This window comes from Pezoporus occidentalis, unplaced genomic scaffold (assembly GCF_034315485.1).
Source record: "Pezoporus occidentalis ecotype Australia unplaced genomic scaffold, CSIRO_AGI_Poc_V1 ctg37, whole genome shotgun sequence".
Taxonomy (NCBI): Eukaryota; Metazoa; Chordata; class Aves; order Psittaciformes; family Psittacidae; genus Pezoporus; species Pezoporus occidentalis.
In genome coordinates, this window is record NW_026915691.1 from 4,681,689 (window position 1) to 4,703,929 (window position 22,241).

At 40.6% G+C, this 22,241-nt stretch overlaps 1 protein-coding gene across 2 annotated transcripts in view; it reads right to left on the reverse strand.

The window, feature by feature from the left end:
* PPIL2 (peptidylprolyl isomerase like 2) overlaps positions 1 to 21,759 on the reverse strand; it is a 70,636-nt gene extending 48,877 nt beyond the window's left edge. The window contains exons 1-8 of one of the 2 annotated variants that reach the window (XM_062631452.1): positions 21,619 to 21,759; positions 21,478 to 21,527; positions 20,647 to 20,692; positions 19,673 to 19,735; positions 19,460 to 19,511; positions 5,798 to 5,849; positions 3,498 to 3,589; positions 1,652 to 1,741 (exon numbers count right to left, since the gene is read on the reverse strand). In XM_062631452.1, coding sequence (XP_062487436.1) covers positions 1,652 to 1,741; positions 3,498 to 3,589; positions 5,798 to 5,849; positions 19,460 to 19,511; positions 19,673 to 19,735; positions 20,647 to 20,692; positions 21,478 to 21,527; positions 21,619 to 21,650 — 477 coding nt within the window. In that variant the 5' untranslated portion in view covers positions 21,651 to 21,759. Of the gene's footprint in view, positions 1 to 1,651; positions 1,742 to 3,497; positions 3,590 to 5,797; positions 5,850 to 9,601; positions 9,659 to 19,459; positions 19,512 to 19,672; positions 19,736 to 20,646; positions 20,693 to 21,477; positions 21,528 to 21,618 lie in introns of those variants that run through there. The other variant, XM_062631453.1, reaches the window with a different exon arrangement.
* Between the last annotated feature and the right edge of the window lie 482 nt (positions 21,760 to 22,241).

Here is a 22,241-nt window from a genome sequence, read left to right on the forward strand (position 1 = left end):
CTAGGCCAATGCCAAGATGGGGATATCTCTGCTATTTCTAAACCTATTTGAGAAGAGTATACCACAAGATTGTACACTACAGAAGCTAACACCAATCCAGAATAAGCTGTTTACTTAAGAAGAACAAATCTACTCATACATTACAAACACCATCCTAAAAGGAAGTAAGAGAGGTACAGGTAATGTAGGGCTGTGACCTCGATGTAGCTGGCAGGATGACTGTACCAGTAACTGGACAACCATCGTTACCTACTGATTTCTATTAATGGACATACTCCTCCAAACAAGATAGAAACCCAACACATCAAGAACAGAATGAAGATGAAAAACATTGATAAAAATCCAGATTGGGTACGTGTAAATTACCAGCTATTGCATTCTGAGATTTAAGAGACTACAGCATCTGTTTGCTTTTATGAAAAAAGCAAAGCTGGGTGTGTAACAGCAGCACACACTTTACACATACATTAAACTCCAAACCTACAAAACATACCAAAGTATTTTTAAATGACAGCACATTTCAATTATTTATTCAAAATAATTTGGGTTTCCATACTGATGCACAGAAACATTTTTAGTCACTCATGGTTTTTTTTTACTTTTCCAAATCCAACAGCAACCATGCTGTTACATTCAAATAACATTCTGTTTGGAGCTTTCAATCTGAAAAAGTGATGATTTCTGTTTCCATTGGATTAAAAACATTTTATTTTGTTGCATGAGCTTGAACAGCCACAAGCCCAAGGGGATAAAGGAAAAATATTTATAAACATGCTGTTTAGCACTGGGGAGTAGGGAAGGAGGGAGACATTTTATTTAAATTTAGACATAAATGGAAAATATTTTTCTATTCAAATTAGACTGAATTAGTCTTGGTTAGTGGCAATGAGCTGTTCATGAGATGTGTACTAACTCATGACTCCAGTAATAATGATCCTTGTATCTTTTTTCCTCTATTTTTAAATCATGCAAGCTTAAAAATGCCTCCTTTTAAGCAAAGGTTTTTGATATTTTGGTATTAAAATTCATGTGTAAATAAATATCTTTTACACTCTTGAATTTACAATGCATTTTTAATTTAGGTTTTAATTCTGATAAATCATTCAAAGACCAACATTAGTGTCTATTCAGAAGAAAACCATTCTAAGCAAGCACTTTTAAGAAAATCCTTTGCTTTGCTGCTGCTTTTACTCTACATTTAGAGAAACATTCTATAAAAAAAATACTATTCTGAAGCTTTGACTCCTTCAGACATCTTCAAAAGAGTAAGATGGACAATCAGTTCCAGTCCTAATTTGACGTGAACTTCCTAAAAGTTTATATACTTTACATTCTAAAACATGCTTGGATAGCATAGACAAGACACTGCTAGCTGTCAAGTTTTTACAATTTACAGTTTGAACACCATGTACAAGGTACACAACAGTCACTGTACTGATTTGTCAAGCTCTAAGTTATACGGCATCTTCATGGCTCATCTGAATAATAAAGAAAATACAGTTGTTTCCATTCTACCATCTCCAAGTTACACACAGAGATGATGTTTACCAGTTCCATAACTTTAGATTCCTGTGTAACAGTGAACATAGCAACATTCCATCCTCTGCAGAAAAGCTGTAGAGTAAGACATGTAACAGAGAGAAAAGTTTACCTGCAGCGTCACAATGTCTTGCCTAGTGAAGGGCTCATCTGTCAAAAGATCCTTGTAGCTCTTTGGTTTTATGTTCAGCTGCTCAACTGCCTAACAGCCATGCAAAAGACACAGATATTAAAAATTGGATTCTAATGCATAAATATTACAAGTGAATAGGTGATAAAACCTTAAAGTAAAAATAATAAAGAACACAATTTAACCCTTCATTTTCAACTGGCGGCTGCAATATTTTCACTGGGTGTTTTTAAGAGATGAGAAGCTTTTGTTTTTCACCCCTACAAAACTTAACAGTTCCATGTGGTTTGTTCTTCGGGTTTTACTTCTTTTCAAAAAGAACTTTGCAGCTTTTAACATTTTAACAGTTATGAGTATCATTGTAACCAAATTCATCACAATAGTACTGCCAAAATAAAAGAAGTCTTGCTTGAAGTTTTCTAAGTGTTTACAGACGGCACAAGACAGGCAGCTCTAACAAGGGCTCTGTATCTCCTCCTCTGTCAGCCCCCCTTGGGGAGACACGCATGTGCCAGGCCAGCATTAGTCCCTCACACTCTGTCCACCCTTACTGCCGCATCCAGCCTGCAGCAATGCTTCTGTTCACCTGAGAAAATTAAATGATGCTCAACAAAGCAGAGGCATGTTATTTCATAGTGACAATCCAAGTGGAATAAATGCTTTGTTGTTATGAACAAATACATCATACAGTGAGATGACTGTGACTGTCTGCCTGCAAAAAGCCTGAATGTTATTCACCCAAATGTCCTCTGTTCTCCTCAGATGAAAGTGATAATATTTTTCTAGTTTCTCCAAAAGTCTATAAATTAATTCTATGCTTATAACAAACCGATAAATGCTACACTACATGAGAAACAGACTCTCTTGGCACAGGTTGTTTAGGAAGCCTGGTATTATAAATCGTACCAAACTGAACAATAATTTTACAATATCAACAAGCATTTAACAAAGACTTCTCTTAAACTCATTTTTGCCTTTTAACCACAGCAATCAAAGCATCATGCTCCCAGAAGGAACAGAAATTACTTTCTATTTTAACCTAATCTTGACTGCTCTCACAGCTGGAACAAAGACAGTTCAACTACAAGCAGAGCACATTTTCAAAACCATGATGAGTCCAGTATTTTCCTTGATTGCAATGGTTTCAGCTTGCTCCTCTCTCAGTACCTGAAAGTCCTACTGGAATTTCTCATCAACAGATTTCAAAAAGCAGATGTTTCAGTGTTCAGATGTCTTTCAACACTGGATATGTATCCATTAACTGAAGCATTTATTTGCTACTGAAAAGAACTAAATCTTGCTTTTACAGTAATGCTTATGCAAGCAAGTCACAATTAGAATTCTACCTGGGTTTGCGTAAGTGTTCACAAAACACAAATAAAAATGCAGTTGAAGTGTCCATTAAGGCATTCTCTCTGCACTTTCCTCAGCTCCAGTTAAAATACTGGTTTTTATTCACTGATATGGACAGAAATGAGGCAATTTGTTTTGGTGATGATGCTATATCAGAAAGAAGACAGCAGAAAATTTGTCTATTAATTCAACTGAGGGGCATATAAAAGCTACTCATTTTGGTCTAAGAATTCCATGCATGCAGATTAACTTAGGAAAAGGGTTTAAAAATGTCTTTTAAATCATACTGTAGGCTTCTTCATATATTGAAGGCAAAAGCTGGACAACAATTTGTGAAGTCAGCTCATCTTGCACTTTCACCTCCCTAGCTGTAAAACAAGAATGAAACTTACCCATCTTTTTAAAGCATTTTGTAATCTTGAATGAAATGCATCAAGTCTAAAATGTTAATAATGAAATGCAACAGAGAACCTACCTCGTAGGCAAACACATTTCCAGTTGTCTTGATGGCCACAATATGAGAGTTATTGGTGAATACAGTAAACAGCACAGGACAGTGATATTTACCTGAAGGAGGGGAAAAAAGTCTAAATTTTACATCAAGTCCCTGCAGCTGTTTTGAAATAGCCAATTTCTGCTATTTCTGTGAGGGGTATTTACATCCACTTTTAATAGAAAGTGTAACTTCAGTATGCATTCAATGGTGTTTTAACCATGCTTTGATTTTTCGATGCTAAATAGAAAAAGTAACATTAAGGGAATTATAAAGCAAGCAATAAAAATGCAGTTTTGAACTCTACCACCTTCAATTCTCCCAACACAGAACTTTGTCCAACTGGCTTGATATCTATGAAGTACCACAGTATAATAGTTATTGTTGTAATCAAAGCTCTACTGATAGCCAGTATCTTGTAACGAGCCCAGTGCTCTCTTTTCAGTGTTGTTTCCAGGAATAAAAGTTTAGCTTCTATCCTACAAAAAGGTCTGCAGCAGCTGTTGTGCTTTTAGGAGAGGAGAGTATTTTGTATTCAAATGTGGCAAGCAGAATGCCATTAAATCTGAACACGTTATTCAATAAGGAGCCCAGCTTCTGCTCTAATCAAGCTGTGAATTTTCCCAGGAGGGTCAGCATAAATATTAAGCACGTCAACAACAAGCAAACTGATGGAAGGCTATGTACGAGGAAAAAGAAAAATGTCTCGATCATCTCAGCAGAAAGCAATTAGAAGAAGGTTATTAATACTTGATCATTTTGCTAGACCCAGGGGTTTGGGTGAGACTTTTGCAATATGCTGGGTCTATTTGGTTCTTTTTTTCTTAATTACCATCTGAAAATCAAAACCAGCAGGGAGACCAGAATAGAGGCTGCTCAGAGCACCTGCAGACAGGAGAGGCGAGCACCTACAGAGTATTTACCATTAACTGATCAGCAAGAGGAGGCACTCCGACCTCCAGCACACGGATGTAAGTAAAAGCTGAAGACTGTTTCTGTTAATGTCATCAGAGCTGAAGGAAAACCATTGACACAAGGGGCTAAAATCCAAGAGGAAGTTAAGGAAGGGATTTTTGGAAGTGGCATTGGGGTATGGCCCAACTGGTGGATACAGAAACATGTTGGTAAAATGCAAGGCCTCACCCCAGCTGCATGAAAGAGAGCAAATCACCATGCTTTCAGTTCTAGCAAAAGCAGAGCTGCTGAAGGCACACACTTGTTCTGGATAGAAGATGCTCAACTAAGGAGGGGTTCATTAAATGGAAGAAACTGCAATATCTGAAGACCTTTTTTATTACACAGGTGTGAGCAGAGATGATCCTACAGATGTCGCAACCATTCTGCATGTTAAGATTTAAAGAAAAAATTAACAATGGACAGAAATGGAACATTCTACTCTTCCTGTTTTGTTGCATCTTCCCTTGATCAGTTAATGACGCAGCTCCTGAAACTGTGTGGCTGGCATCATTCCACTCCATAGGAACCGGACTTCTTTAAGGGCAGCACAGTATCACAGTATCTTTCAAAGACTTTGGGCACAGTGACTATCAACAATTTTTTAACACCCTTCCCTTGAGACAGATGGAATACAAAACACAGAAGAAAACCATCAGCTAGAGAAAAGACCCTGTAGTCCTTTGGTAAGATAAGGAGACAGACACTCCAGAATTTTATGCTCACCAAGACATTGCTACTCTCATTTCAAGGAAATCATTATCTGCCTTGTAAAAGATTAACTCACCTCCACTCTTTTTTATTCCTAGCATCCTCTCTCAGATGGCAGATTCTGTATCTTTAACCATGCAGAAATAAAACTCAAGGTTGCTGTCTTTTGTGCTACAATTCATAAAATCCCACATGTTCATTTAAGTCTAATTCTTTTTATAAACAAAAAGTTGCTCAAAAGCAAGCGAACAGCAAATATTACCATAGGTAAGGCAGAAAAAAAATAACATATTATAGAAATTTAGACTTTTCTGAAACTTTTCCTTAAAGTGAACAGTACTTTACTGCAGTAGCAGCTACAGTAAAGTGAAAATGCTGAACACTTTATAGCTCCCCAATGTTAGGAAAAACAGAAATGGAGCTTTCAAGGTAATTATGTCACTCACAAGAAACAGCCACTTTACTATAAAAAAAAACAAATGAGAACTTGACAGAGAACACAAACAGGTAACTTTACCATGAGTAAGACAGTCCAGGATTTATTGAAGTTCTCATTGAGAAGAGAAAAACAAACAAGCAAACAAAAGGAAAAACCCACAGAACATGCCTGCACTTACCTTCACTGTTTTTAGCAAAATTCAGCTTTATCAGTGATTTGGCATCTAGTTTCTAAAAAGAAAAGAAAAAAAAAAGGCAGCACTAAAAAAATTAATCACAACCAAATCTAGCCATGGAAATAAAAGGAAACTGTAACATCAGTGTTAGGATTTTAATGATAGATAATTTATTAATAAGATATTGCAAGTTGTCTGAAGCATCAGAACCCTGGGAGTTTAAGGCACAGGCAGCCCACAAAAACAAGGCTCACTGTGCCTGAGAGCTGGGATACGTTTATTTACAGTGTTGTAGTTTGACACAGTAGAGTGCTAACAGAGTGAACCAGCTCAAGATGTCACACAGCTGTCTTAGCACAAACTGAAAGGAGAGTTCACATGAAAAGCTAACAGGGAAAGATCACTGCTGCTGCTGAGAAGTGACAATTCAGAAGGGACCTCTGATAAAAGTCATAAAACCAGCAAACCATTCTGGTAATCAATCTCACTATCTTTTCTGAAATGACTGTAATTTTTCCTGTACTTCTGTAGAAGTGTAGCAGAGCCCATGGAATAAATAGCAATAATAAAAAGAAATGGAGGCACAAATTCTCTGGAAAGGTGCTTGGGGTCATGAAGAGAGTCTCAGGAAGGGTCTTTGGCCACTTAATCCCCAGGTAGCAATTCCACAGAAGAAGGAACTGAGATGGCAGCTGAGGTTGGGGTAATGTTCTACTCCAGAGAGAATGCTGCAAACTAAGCTAACTCCTGCTCTCTCAAGCTTTCTCAGAATGTCTATGGCATCCTCCTGGTGCCCTAATGCTGGAAGGGCTGACACAGGGAGGGAAGAGCTATCAGGCTGGCAGACACTTTTGGATGATCAAGCTGTTCCCTCCCCAAAGCCTTCCCCAAGACATTAAAGCTGCAAGCACACCCAAACCAATGGTTAGCCTTCAGTAACATGACAGGGAAGCCCACATATGCCAGTCCTTTCATAGGGTGAGTGTGGGATTTTGGCACCTCGCTGGCATGACAGGGCGTACCATGTCACCCCGCCAGCACAGCCCACCAGGATTGTCAGGTAGCACTTGACTGGGGCACCCAGAGACAAAATCCAGCCCAGAAAGCCGCAAGGCTGAGTCAGGATCTCAGACACATAAAGAAACCCCAACAAATGCTTTGACTGTATCAGCTGTCAGGGACAGTTTCACTGCCAAATTGATTGTTAAAAACACACACAGCACAGGCCTTTTAAAAGAAACAACTGGTTCTCTTCTCAAAACATTCACCTGAACAGATCAGGGAGGTTTTTATAACCCAGACAGCTCTTTATAAACAGCTACGAGTGGAGATCTGGCAGCCACGGTGCCGACACTGCCAGTTCAATCATTACAACAAAAAGTGATAACAAAATCATGTGAAACTAAGTCAGTGGGCTCTTTCTGCCTAATCAAAACTCATACTCTTGGATCAGAGAGTACAGGTTATGACAGCTGGACACAGTCATTTATAGGAACACAGTTCTCAAACTGTTTTCAGCCATCTGGCAGGCTCATTCGTGGCCACAGAGGTAACCATCTCTCTAATTTATTAGCAGGAGCAGCAATGAGGGCTAATAGGAATAAGATGGGAAGGGAAAAAAAGAGGCCAGTTTAGGTTATATTTAATTAGGCGATGGAAGATCAGGGCTGCTGTTTTTCCTTTAGTGGATTCTCAAAAAGCAATCCCCAAACCCCAACATCTGCACACTGCTGGGGTACAAAGACAGCAAATGCAACAGCAGCTTCAGCAATGACTTACGTGAACGCAGAGCCTTATTCATTTATTTATCTTCCTAAAGGAACAAAATTGTCATGGTAGTAGTAGAGAAACAGCAGAGTTGCCAAAATGAACATATGATTCTGGACAGATCTATTCAACCTAAACAACTATTAACACAAAGCAGCTTCCATCTGTGTGCATGTTGTGCAACAGCCCAAAAATTCTGTTCCAGAAAAAGCTTCTTTAGAAATAAAACCACTGGCAACATTGATAATTTGAAGGAAGGCCTTTAAATTATCTTCCTGGCAGACTTGACTTATCCCCAAAACATGTAAGCAATCATCTTTAAACAAAAATGGAAACAGTTCCCTAAGAAATGGTTTAGCATGATCGAAGATTCAGATTTATACCTTGACAGAAATTTAGTGGAAAAGACAGACTAAACTGCTGTACAGACTTTAAAGACAGCAAAAGCTGTAGTACATTCTTTCATCTGTCAACATAAGACGTACTGTTAGAAGTGCTGCCAAGCCCTCAGACTCGCACTCTGTACCCAGGGAAATGGTATGGTGTTTCAGGTCACATCTTTCCATAATATGGAAGAAGGTTAGTTTTCAGCATCAGTTACTCCTGGTGCATCAGCTGCTTGTGCTGGCATCTGCTCCAAAATGAGACCAGCATTTATACAGTCTTATGTATCAACAGTAAATAAAGAAATAGTGATTTTCATATAGGAGTTGAAATACACACAGAGCTTGGAGTCTTCAGTAGAGTTTTCATCCTTAAAGAAGTGCTGTATATGAGCATCATAAACTTTTATTGCCGCAGACTGGCCTCCTATCAAGTCTGTATACAAGAAGTGACTTTGGTGTGTCAGTTCATGCCCTTTGGAGCAGCTCTGCATTTTGGCTCAGCTGGCAACAGCTTCGTGCCCAAGCACTCCCATACCAAATCATGATGGAATTTCCAACTACTGATAAAGGAAGTTGTTTGCGCAATGTATTTATGAAAAGAGATGGAAACAGAACAAGTTGTATATAAGAAAATATCAGGGGAAACATAATTAGGGCAACACCTCAAGAATATTTTGAGAAATTGATTGACAAGTCTTGATGCACAGCAAGACAAAAGGGGGACTTAGTGTTTTGTCAAGGGAAATCTTTGGAGAACCAGAACAGCAAAACCAGGTGATGATCTGCTACAGAGGATTGCTATGGCCTACAAAGGCAGCTGTGCCTGAGACCAGGATGCGTGGTCAGGCAACTGCACATGGAGCAGTGACAAAGAAGGAAGTCCAACCTGCATGCTGCGACTTCCAATAGGTCCAGTTTTAAAAGACATACAGATTACACAGGAAACTATGAAAGAATATGATATAGAAAACCTCTATCTTTTTTTTTCCCCTCTCAAGTTATTAATTTCACATGAAAATAGGTTTATTTTGTGTGTGGGTGAATCTGCTTTTATTTATTCTCCGTTAAAAGTCAAAGCTTTCCAGCACCATCACACAGTTTGTTGCCATGGAAATGACCATTATGCCACAAAAAGGCACTGGTCTTCACAGGAGGAGACAGCAGGAGCAAATGAGTCCTAAGATGAGTTGAAGCAGTTGTTTTCATGTCTGTCCTATTATTAATAAAGCATGAGAGCTCAAATACTGCATACACAGCTCAAGTTCAAAAACCATTTCCAACCTGTGTTTCCCCAACACACACCTACCATCCAGTTTAAGGCAATCTCCTGTGAAGAAAGCAAGGGCAAAAAAGATGTTTATTAAAAACATTTGCTCTAATTAAAATTCTAAATTCTTAACGAAATCGAAAGGCCACAAGCATCTGCCACTTCCCTTAAGCAGAAATAAGAGCTGCATCTTCACTTCTAAAAATATTTTATGCAAGAATACTGGAAAGCAGACGCATTTCACAGCACGTAGTGCCAGCTGCTCCACAGCAAGGAAGGGCTAAAAAAACAAACGCAAAACCCATGCAAGCTCTTTTCTCAGCTGACTCCTCTCTCACAGGCACACTTCCACAAAGGCAGCCAAGGCTACTTTTGGCCATGACCTACTTTCTCGCAGCAGCGCGAAGCCCCACAGCCTTGTGCTCTCATCTGTCAGCTGACAGCTCCTGTGGGATCCCAAAGGGCAGCGTCCTGTATTGATACCCAAAGTAGAGGTTACTGCAGCGTGTAGGTTAGTGGGGCACTGTGGCAGCTCGTGGGTGAAGCATGCCGGTTGTTCCGAATTAAATCATTCTGCATCATCACTGTGTGCCTCATGAAGATATGACCTACAATCCTCACACATCAATTAGTTACACTCTTTGAATTTCTTTGGTCTGTGGCTGCACATTCTTCTTGTTAATGAAGCTCTGACCCTGTTGGATATGCAGCAGCCTGAAAAGCAATCAAAAAGGGGCTCATTTGATTCTGTCCGCACATGGGTAGAGCTGGTAACGTGTGGCAAGAGTTGTATTTAGTAAATGCAGACTTTCCCACTCTATCGACTGTAATTGAGTCAGTGTTAACATGTTCAACACTTGGGGATCAGACACCCTCCTGAATGGCCTCTGGCAGAAACACACAATAACCCAGCGAAGCTATCATGAGGGAAAAATAATGTGTCATCTCTGAACTGGCTGACAACACGAGGACCAAATCATCCAGTGCTGGCTTGGCCATTTGGTAGGTTCTCACTCACCAGAACAAGCAACACAGAGTTACCTCAAACAGAAGAGAAATCCAAACCAAATATTAATATTAAAACACAATGTTGCCTACCAAGTACTAAATTTAACTTAAGAGCAGCAAACTAATTTTGTGTTAAATTCTTTGGCTCCTTTAAAAGTGAAACCTGTTACTCCTTGCACAACTTAATGTTTTAAGAAGCCCTCTGACAATTTTCTCTGCTGTAAAGCCTTCAAGAAATATGGGGATAAGAGCTGAATGAATTGTATTAGAATAACTCCATGTATAACGTTACTTATTCCAGATTTTGTAAATGGATTTAATGATGATAAAAGGCTCTGGAAATCCTCAGCAAGCCCACACATTATGCGAATGTGACTGGAAACAGCAGTGGGGTTTTAACAAAATAAGCCAGCCTCATGTAGTTTAATACTTGATGAAAAACCTGGGGTCAGCATCCATGAGGCCAAAATAGCCTCATGATTCAAGGTATCATTTCTACATTCAGTTCAACAGCAAAAAATGCCAGATATTTCTCAAGTGGACAACTGCCTACCAAATGCTAAAATGATGTCCTGAATTCACATTCTTGGATGAAGCTGCTGTTCAGCTGCAGCTTTCATCTATTACTGAACTGGTATGGAAACGGACACAAAAGATCCTTCATTACCCACTTCCAGACCACTGTATTTCCATATTTAAATTTTAATTAAACTGACACCATATGGTCACCAAAGCCTTGTCCAGAGAATCATAAAGATATGCTTGATAACACACATGGCTCACAGATACTAGCAATAATGTTGCTCTATCAAAGAGCAAATTAACAGAAATTACCATGAGAAAAAAGATGTGTAGTTTCATGTGCAAGATTAAACCTGCAGCCTTAATGCAGTCAGAAGTCTATCAATCCAGAGACCCACAGCCAAATACAATATTATTCATGGAAAATAAAGCTTTGTAGAAGCATCAAAAAGCTGGTCTCCAATTCTAGTGAAAAACAGGCAAGTAAGGATCAGGGGGAAACCTCATGCTGGATCTCATTTAAGGTTAGAGCATTTCACAGCTGCTAGTTTTTTAAGTGTCACAATCACAAAACCTCATCCAATGTGCACACTTCCACCAAAACACAGAAAAGGAAAAAAAAGAGACCATCTGTTCGGTCTGTAAAACCTAGATGTAAATACTTTCTTGCTGTAAGGGAAATAACTCATTAGGAATAATGCTAGACATATTTATCTGCTTGCGTCCAGAGCGGCCTTACTGGATAAAACATTGCCCATCACCAAGACAACCCCTGTCATCAAGGTTCAAAGGAGGCACAGCAGCTTGGCCAGTGACTCATGACACTAGAGGGCTTTAAACATCTCCTTTTGCTAAAGCACCTGAACAGTAAGTAGAAGCAAATCTCATCCTCACTCTGCTTCCCCAAAATAGAGGGAACTGAAAAACAAATCCCCCTTTTAGCACAGATAAAGGCTAACTCCTAGTGGTCCTGAGTGTACTACTGTAAAACATACAGATACAACTTTGGGAGTCTATCCATCTGTTCATCAGTAACAAAGGAGAGTGGGAAAGTTTCAGAAAACCCAACAAAAAAAGAAGTTATCTTCCAAGTCATCAGCCTCACCAGGACCTCCATCCCCATGACCCTTTCTGTTTTATGACTCTTTCCAGTTATGACACACAACTTTCTGGTCATTCCTTTGGGCATGAATCATGTCCTCACATGTTTCTATCCAGGGGCCTTGAAAATTTATGGTCACTAGTCAAATATTAACTCATTTAGACTGTTGACTAAATGTCTAGTAATTTCTGAGGCAAACGAGGTAAGACAACATGGTTCAGTTGCTGCATATTGAAAAGTTCATCTCGTTCAAAGTGGATTCTAGACATTTCAGCAGCTGCCCCCAGACAAAAATGCACCTGGAGAGAGATGCTTAATAATGATGGCTGTAAGCACCCATGCCTGAAAGACTGCTACATGCCACAGGAACACAGGTAGCAACCTTCAACTGGAAACAAAGAAAAAGAGAAAAGGAAGAACCACTGTTCATCCTGGCTAATTCTTCTTTATAAGTACCTACTTCTGAAAAGACCCAAGCTATCAAGAGAAAATGCAACAAATTACTATATTCTGAAAGCAGCCTTCATGTCTCAATACAGACACTGAAACTGTTTTCTGTCTCACATTATCATGTGCAGTATATTAAACTATACCAAAGTCTATCAGGAAGAGATTAGAAAATATTCCCATCACTGTACCAGGAACTCAACCAGCATTTACTACATATGATTGACTCTGTTCAAACAAGACAAATTAAAATTAAACAGATGTGGAGAAGGACAACTGTGACCATTTAGGGTATAGAGAACTTAAAGGCAAGAAGAACATCTGACAGGAAAATACAAGTCTCAGCAAGAAAACGTCAAGAAAGCATTAAACTCCTCTGTACCAAACACACAGCTGTAAACACTAGCAGATACAAGCACAATTCTGGCACAAACACAAACGAGACTAAGCTGGTCAAACCCAAAATTTACAGAAGATATCTATCAGATGAAAATCATCAGAAGAACCTCTCGGCAGTCATAGCAGGAAGGAAGCAAACACTGGTTCAAGACAGAGCACGCAGTGTGCAGAGCAGACTGCGAGACAGCTGAACACCTCAGTGAGTCTTTCAGTTTTCTGTTCCTGATCATTGCACCCTGCTTTTTGCAACACACGAAAACCAACTAAGCTGGATTTGTCTGAATCATTTTTCAACAACAAAGCTTCCCTTGGTTTTATTTCTGTAAGCTTTGTTCTCTGCTCTGTAATAAGCTATTACTCACCCAGAACAAAACTGTATTTCCACCCCCCACTTAAACGTCTCTTTACAAATAAACAAGAAATAACCTCCCTTTACTTCAAATGCACAAGAAAAGAAATATGGTAAGTTTAACAAAACAGAAAAAAGGGGAGCAATTGACATTTAAAACTGTGCAATATCCAAAGGGTTGACTTGAGTTGCATCAGACAAATTAGGAAATATACTTTGAATTTCAAAGCTGAAGATGTGCCAACCTCTGACACGTTTGTGAAAAGCCTTCTCTAGAGAAGAATTAAAATTCTCATTTATACATCAGTTAATGCTACAACCAAATGAGACCTGAAGTTACAGATCCATCTAAATTATCACCCATTTCTCCAGTCGACAATGTAGCACACTGCCTGGATTTCAGGTACTGTATTCTGATGCTGAGGTAAAAAAAAACAATGAAAGAGGGATATGCCTCACTCCTGAATTTTCCTACATATCTCAGTTGGTCAAACTATTTTGTTCTTGATTAGATAATCCCATCAATCTAGGTGTGGAAAACTGATGTGGAGACAGCCTACCTATGGAGGGAAGCACAGCATTTTCCCCTCAACATACATAACATAAGGCATTGCGTATCTAGACAATGAATGAAAATGCTCAGAGTCAGAACAATCTCTTTGGAAACAGTAAGAGTGAAGAAAACTCAAGTTACAAGGAAAACTTGACTCCTGCCACAGCATGCCATCTTTAGAAGACCATCAAAATCCTAAGGTAACATTACCATCATGTTGCAAAAAGGTCCAGACAAGCACTCTGAAAATGCTTCACATTGAACATTATCTACAACTATTACATTTTCCTTACGATGTATTCCAACAGCAGCTACTGCATGAAAGAAGTCACCTTCAAACCACAGATCCCTGTCTGATGACATCCATTATTTGTTGCTCATTATCTAGAAACACACCTGGAATAACACGATTAAAGGAGCAATCTGCAGTAAATTATCTCACAGACTATATGAACTGAGTTAAAACCCGTAGTTACTTCTGATTTAGCTAATACTGGCCACATGAAACTTAAACCTGTCCTCTCCCCTGTTCAGGCCAGAGACCTGTTCCACTCAAGTGAGCACTGGATGAGTTTTGTTTGTGATTTTCATCTTGGCACCTCTGACTCAGCAGAGTGTGAAGCTCATGCAACCCACTTACAGGAATCTATTCGTGAAACCCATGGGCCTTATGACAATTATTTGATAGAGGTGGAGAGCAATTTGTAGTGAGCTATAAATCCTTGGCTGGAACCTAACCTGTACTTTTAACACCTGTTCCTACAGTAATTTTTCCATACTTCTGACATGCTGCAGTTTCTTTATTCAGAATATTGCAAAAGAAGAAAAAAAATACCTAAGCCCTCTTTCCCATTATGTTCACTTTTTGAGTGAAGAACCATTTATCAGTGCTTTCTGTTGCTGTATCTGTGCTTTCAAAATACATACACAGTAAAAACACTTATGTTTAAGGAAGTTTCACCTTTGCTCCAATTTCTGCATCCTTTTCAGGCAGGATTTCCCTTATTTAGACAGCCAAAGGCTTTTTTAGTGCATGTAAACATAAGTGCTGTAAAATTGTTTGCTCGTTTTTAAAGTGGGATTAATAAATCCAGTGGTAAAAAAGTAACCTTCTCCATATCCTCTCCATTAACCTGGCTAGCAAGGGTCTCTCACCACAAGACCAGCAACTGTTTTCTATGAGACTGGCTGAAAACTAGTTAATCAAACTGAAAAGAAACCATGGTTTCACAATAAAATGAAGGAATAACAGCCACCAGCATCTGGAAGAGGAATTAGCTAATAAATATAGTTAAGGAATGTATTTGAGAATTACTTTCCAAAGTTTTGAAATAACAAGACTTGGTTGCATGTTTTGTCTTTTGAGGGTAAGAAATTGTTGGTTCTGGAAGTGCCTGTAATCATTCAGGCAAGAAGCACCCTACCAATCTTATTTCAAACAAATTATTCAAATAAAAGGGCACTGCTCACATTGCTATGTGAGCAAAGCTGGAGGGAGGAGGTGTCTACTAAGGCTCTGTCACTGCTGCCAGGCATTGCAGGTACAAGATGTGCATCTCTGAGTGCTTCCAAAGCATGGATCAGACAGGCTTACTGCATGAGGCACCTGTACTGCCACAATTAGTTGATCATATTAGTCATAATCTCACCCCAAGTCATTTTTATTTAAGAGTATGGGAGAACAATAGCAAATGTTTGTCTTGTTACAAAGCAAGACTTTGGCTACAGCCGTCTCTTCTAAGAGGGCAGATGTTCTGCTGGGAAAAGTCAGAAATTTTCAGCCTTCCGATTCCAAAGTCAGTCCTCATTTTCCATGTCAGTGCCTTATGACACTTAATAAGAAACTCTCTCTGGCCTGTAGTTCTGGATCTTAACCTTGCACGAGACAGGGCATGACACAAATTGTGCACTGCCTTTTTCAGTCCAGGAACGTGACTCCTAGTCTCATACATCCACCACACAGCATCTTCAGGTCTCCTAACCTGACTCTTGGGCATACATCAAGCCCAAACTAAATTAACTCAACTGAATCCTGTTTGCCCTTCAAGCTATACATACGCAACTACTGCTTAGCTGCACGTGGCCCTTATCGGGGGGATTGCCTCTCTGGGTTATGCAGGATCAGCAGACACATGGATTTTAGTTTGCTGTCAGCAGTGCAGAAAGAATTCACATAGGTGACCCTGCTATGAGAATTTAAAAGTAGATGCACTTGAAACAGTCACTAAATTGACTTTGGACCAAAGCCTTAGAAGCAAACACCAGAAATGAACTGAGTTTCAACTGTCTGAAAGAACTGAATTCCCACAGAAAAGGGGGAACTGGGGACAAAGACCATAGCTACTTCTGAGACAGGGGAAGAGAGATATTTGGCCAAGAGCCTTGAATGGGGCTGAAGTACAACCACAATAATCTGGCCTGCCCACATGCAGTAGAATGTCACTGAACCAGAGTGGAAAAATAGGTATTTACATCAGACACATTACAATGCAAAAATAGCTCAGCCCACATACAACATATCCATGCAACAAAGCACAATTTCCTTGAAATTCCTGTCAAAAGGCATGCTGATCTATCATCTGTTCATATTTCAGATTTCAACAAACCAGACGCACTCTGACCAATCTCACTGCTTGGAAACAGGTACTTCAGAGTCCAGCTGGCTGACTTGTGTGGGCATGCTGGTCAGGGCTGTCATATCACTGCTACATGAAACATTCTGGCAAGCTTACAATTATCTGCAAGCCCAAGAAGCCAAAGTGCTGTTCTTAGTAAAAAGGAATGAACTAACTATGACTTTCTTCTTTATTTTATGCAATTTTAGCATAAACATAAGCTACAGCAGTGTCCTGACAAAGCTGACAATAAAAGTAAGTGAGCCAATGCCATCTGACAGGCTGTAGTTCAGCTGTGAAAGATGTGTGTTTCTTCCAAAATTACTGGTCTAGTAACAGAAGTATTTTTCACCCCAAAGCATTCTTAAAAAGGATGGGGAGGGGAAGGTAATTAATTTAAAGTTGTTTTCTGGAATAGCTCATGGAAAACTCTAGACAAAGGTCAATGGTGATTTGTTTCTTCTAAATGGATATGGATAGTGATGTCCATACTGCACCTCAGGAGAATGTTCAGAAAAGCAAGAAAAAATAAAGCATGAATGAAGAGGAAGTATAGGGAAGGAAAGCAAAGGAAAAAAAAAATATTTTAAACATATCAAAGAATAACTGATCTTGGCATTGCTAAATGTCTTTAAAAAGGAAGACTGGTCCAATAGCTTAGGATTCAGTAGCATCAGAGAAGTCACATGTAGATCAGTTCACAAACATACAATTAATGAAAGATTAGCACAATCCTACCCCCTGGGAGCACTGTGAAGGTAAATATATTTATGATTGCAAGGCTCTCCAACGCTCCACTGAGGGGTCCACTTCAGAAATAAGACAGCTAGGCAGGATTAGTGAGTACCAAGAGTGCACCATTAACAACACTTCCCAAATAGCCTCTTGACTTCTCAGAAACATTTGGCCTGTAGCAAACTGTAGCAACAAAAGCACAAGCCACAAATGATTTCATTTTTAACTTGAGAGCAAAAATATGGAAGAAATTCTGCAAACCCTCATCACCAATGACAAATGAGCAATCTGTACAAAGTAACTTCAAAAATCACCATACAAAACATGGCACTGCAGCTAATCTGGCTCAATTGCTTTTAAAACAAACCCAGAATCTTGAGTTTCTGCAAGTCACCAACTCATTACAGAAAGTATTTCCTGGTTTCCAAAATGAACAAGCTGTACAAGTAACAGAAGGTACACACACAATGACACATGAAATAGAGGGCAGTACAGCCTAGAGATGCACAAGCTCCTCTCTGCCTTCCTCTGCTACCTACCCTGCCTCATACCAGCACCTGCATCCCCTTCTTGCTAAACACCATCCTCCCCTTTCAAAAACCAGAGCTAGGCCTCTGGGAAATAAAAGGCTAAATTACAACACTTCATTCAACCCCAGTCTTCAACTTATAACTCCACAGGGATGGATTCAGTAGGGCTCTGGATAGCAAGCATACAGTTTTTCTTCCAAGTGGTCTGGAACACCTTTGTCCTGTGGAGGAGAGAGCTGTAGGGTTCAAGTCCACCACTGAACAAAAGAGAAGAAAGGACTCCCCAGACAGAGCAATACAGAGGAAAGGGGGCTCATGTTGAGGGGAGCTGGAGATGCACTGTAGATCAGCTACAGAAGCACAAGTCTGGGTAAACTAACATTCCAAAGTCCAACTTCATTTGAGTGCTTTTGGTTCACCAACTATATTATGCACAACCTCCCTTTCTCTAATTACACAAGACCACTAGGCACATTACACTTGCCTAGCATTTACCCGAAGTAATTTTAAACCACATCACGGTTCACATTCTGAAATGAGAACAGGTGTCATGGAGCTGCTCCGAGTGAAAAAAACTGATCTGGCAAAACCCCAAAACTCCCAACCAATGCACAAGGCAGAAAGGTGGTTAGAAGCTGGTGAAAACAAACAAATAGCTGTAAATCCATGCCTTCTCAACAACACACTGGCCTCTTCATGTGTGAAGAAAGACCTTCAATCATCTCTCTATCACATAAACACACCTGCAGCTTGCTGTAACTGAAGAGACCGAGTCTCAGACAGCCTGTTCACGTTTAGAGTTTGGAACGCTGCATCTGTATTTAGCCTCTCCTCGAATCTGTCTGCTGGGAAAATCTTTAATCAAACACAAGATGTTTCAGAGGTAATCTCATTCCACAAAGCTGTCTGCAAACAAACCAACAACCCTGTGCAATAGCTGCCACCTACTGCTCGGGAAAGTAACTGCACTTAATAAAGGAAAAGGCAAGTTTCAGTAGCTCAAGCAACAATTTCCGTTTAAAATTTCCCTCTATGCCCTCACAAACAATGCACTCAATCTTTTAACACAGTAGAAAAAAATTAATTCCAACAAGGAAATATTTCCAGTACTTCATATTTATCTGGTGCTTTATAGTTTCACGTTACTACAGAAAAGAACCCCTTCAAAACTACCATTTATGCAGAAAAAGAAGGGAGAAAAACCACTAGGGTGCTGACCAGATTATGAAATCCCAGTCTCACAGTGAACTATCACAACAGAGGCAGGTCAGAGGCTTTCTGAAACATACTGTCAACATAATTCAAAAGATTTTGTAGCTTAATCTGACCATTCATAATATCATCTATTAATCTTCTTAATCTGCATGAAGTCAAATATTCTTCTGTTTAGAAAACATCACTGCAAGTTTAGTCCAAGATGGAGGAGTGAGCCTGCCAGCCCCTTGCCCTATACAGACTAGAACAGTGCTTATATGAGGCAGCAGGACAAAGTCTTTTCCATCAGTGATCAGCTGGGCTGACTGGGCATCGCTAGAAGTAACATGAAAGCTATTTCCATCTATACAGATTTTACCTATGCCACAGCCATAAGAAAGGCAAGATACTCTGGGAGTTTATATAAATGAACTGCACATAGTATACTATTTACAAACCTCCTTCTTCGACACACATGATCTGATTATTTTCTACTACAAAGATCATTAGCAGGATGACAGGGAGAGGCTATCAGGTTGCAAATCCAGAAGCCCTTTCTTTCCCCAGCTAAAAAGAGATCCCTAGTAAATCTCTACATTAACTTCTGCAAAGTCGATCTCACAGATACCATGATTCAAAACAGCACTCCTGTTCAACTTCTTTTTCTTTCATTAAGGCATTTTGTTTCTTCCACATGTTAAATAGGAAACAGAGCATAAGGGACATGTTAAATAGGAAACAGAGCACAAGGAAAGCAAAGACATCATGTGAATACACCCATTGTTACTTACTTCTCCTGTGATTGGATTGGTTCCGTACTTCTTTATCCAAGGAACAATGCTCCTGAAAAGAGAAGGGATAAAATACCAAGTGACAAGCACAAGCAGAAAACACTGTTGATAGGCATGATTACTTTTGCCAACTTGCTAAAACCAAATGACGACCGCATAGCTGTAACCACCTCAGCAACACAAAAATAAAGCTAAGTACAGACAGTAACTTACAGTATGTCAAAGACTGTCCCATCTGGTGTGCAAACAGGGTATTCAAATGGCTGAAGAGACAAACTAGGAAAGAAAAGTACACATTCTTTTTAGCAAAACCAGCTGGACACCATGACAGAAGCAAACTACATTTTGCTGATTCACTTGCACATTTAAGTAAGGCCTACCCTAATAAAAATACTGAGTGACTGCCAATACCCAGTACCTGATTCTACATAAATCATGTTAACAACAAACCCATGAAGGGAACTGGTGCAGTTTAGTAATGTGGAGCAGCCAGCACTCACAGCCATAGAGCCACGGGACGCTGCAATACTCCCCAGCTGACACGTTGGGCCCCACCAGCAAAAAAAGATGGCTCAAGCAGAAACACTTGCTGTCTTTGCACTGAAAAGGACCAGGGAGTAACTAGCATTCATATTCAGCACTCTCTGTTAAGGATGCTTCCATAAAGCAGCCAGCTTTTACCCAAGCAGCAGTAGTTTGCAGATGAACTATTCAATTTACAAGAGGATTTCCAACCCACCTCTACTAACTTCCCTCTTTCACTCCAGCACTTAAAGCAGTAAACTCTAAACACAACAAATTAACATAAATATTGCTTCAATCTACCTAATCACTGCTTCAGAAAGACAAGCGACTAACAGAGCATATTCTGAGAAATGAGAGGGAGACTCAAGCTACAGTTACACGAATTTGAAAGACTGAAATGTACCTAATAATTGTTCTGAATTATTTTATCACTCCCGTATTCTTTAGCCATCAGCTCCAATCTCTGCAGACACCAATCATGGAAAGTACAGACACTGGTTTAGCTCTTACCAAATTTTTTCTTGCTGTATTACTATCATAGCAAGCACAAGCCAATGAAAGTAACTACCTCAGAAGAACACGTCTTCAGTGATAGTTCAATGTCACCAGCCTGATAAATACAAGTATCATTTAATAATGGTAATGTATATTTGTTGTCTTACCTGCAGTGATCAAATGACAAACGCCTAAAATTAGTTCGTGGAAGGTCTGTTGATGAGAAAAAAACACAAAAACAAAACAACACAACAGAATTGTAATAAATATATAGTAAATGCTCCATCCCTGGCAGCGTTCAAGGCCAGGCTGGACAGAGCTTTGGGCAACATGGTCTTGTGTGAAGTGTCCCTGCCCATGGCAAGGGGTTGGAACTGGATGATCTTAAGGTCCTTTCCAACCCAAACCATTCTCTGATACTATGATTCTAAAGTAAAAAATAAACACTTGAAATTTACATTTTGCTACATGTATGGTAGCAATTCGCTGATAACAAGGACAGATACACTAAATTTACATTATTAATACTACTTGGACAGAGCTTTGAGCAACCTGGTCTAGTGGAAGGTGTCCCTGCCTGTGGAAGGGGGTTGGAACTGGGTGTGCTTTAAGGCTCCTTCCAACCCAAACCATTCTATGATTCTATAAACCTTACAAAACTGTAACTAAAACCAGATTTCTCCTGCAGAGCGAAAGGCCACTTCTCAAGTAAAGTTACACAAATAACAACACATCAGAGCAGAGCTCTGTCAGACTGGCAGCACCCGGCTTGTGTTTGATAGTTAACACTCAAGCAGCGGGCACAGAACTCGGTGAAGGCCGGGACAGCTCATCCGGGCGATAACGCGAATTGCTGCCGGTTTTCCCGCTGACGAGCACCACAAAATCAGGTGCCCGACGGCGCAAAGGCCGGGACGGGGCAGCCCCGCCGCACCCCGGGACGCTGCGCTCTGCTCGAGGAGGTCACCTCAGCCCCCACACCTCCCTCTCGCCTTTACCTGCTTTCTTCCCGCCGTAGAACTGCGTGTACTCCGCGCATGTGATGTACCTGCCGAGACAGCGCGGTCAGTCACGGGCACCCGCACCACGCCGGAGGCCCCAGGACTTCCCCCCGCCCTGCCGAGGCCATCCCCACTCACATCTTATCCTTCTGGTGCTGCCGCTTCCCCATGGCGGCGGCTCAGCGCGGGGGCCCTGCGGACACAACTGCCCACTCCCCACAGAGACCCCTCTGCGCCCGGACGGCTGCGGCTGCTGCGCCCTTCCGGTGCCGGTGCGGCGGCGAAAGGCCGCGCCGCGGAAACACGGGCGGTGAGCGACGTTCCGGGCCGGGCCGGCCAGAAGGGGCGGGAAGCGCGGGAGCGCTGAGGGAGCGGGGCCCCAGGCAGGAGGCTGCAGCTCCCCGTAAACGCGTGTGCGGCCGTTCGCCGGCCTGAAGGAGAGCCGGTGCCTCAGGACAGGCAGTGCCGGTTGGGTTCCCCCTCACCGGTGCCAGGGAGGGACGCCGGGAAAGCCCTGTGGGAGTTTTAGCGAGTGAGTAGTAGTGAGAGTGGCTGATCCCCCCGTGGCCTTCCCCATTTCCCCATCCACAACATTAATAAATAAAATAAACCTGCCCCTACTCCCACACTGAAAGTGCTCCTCGTTGATTTTGCTGCAGGCTTCCTTTGGTAATGTAATAGAGTGTTTACAGAGCTCATCTGAAAAAAAGCAGGTGCTGAATGTAAGCAGAAAATGCTAAAATACCCAATTTAAGAAAATT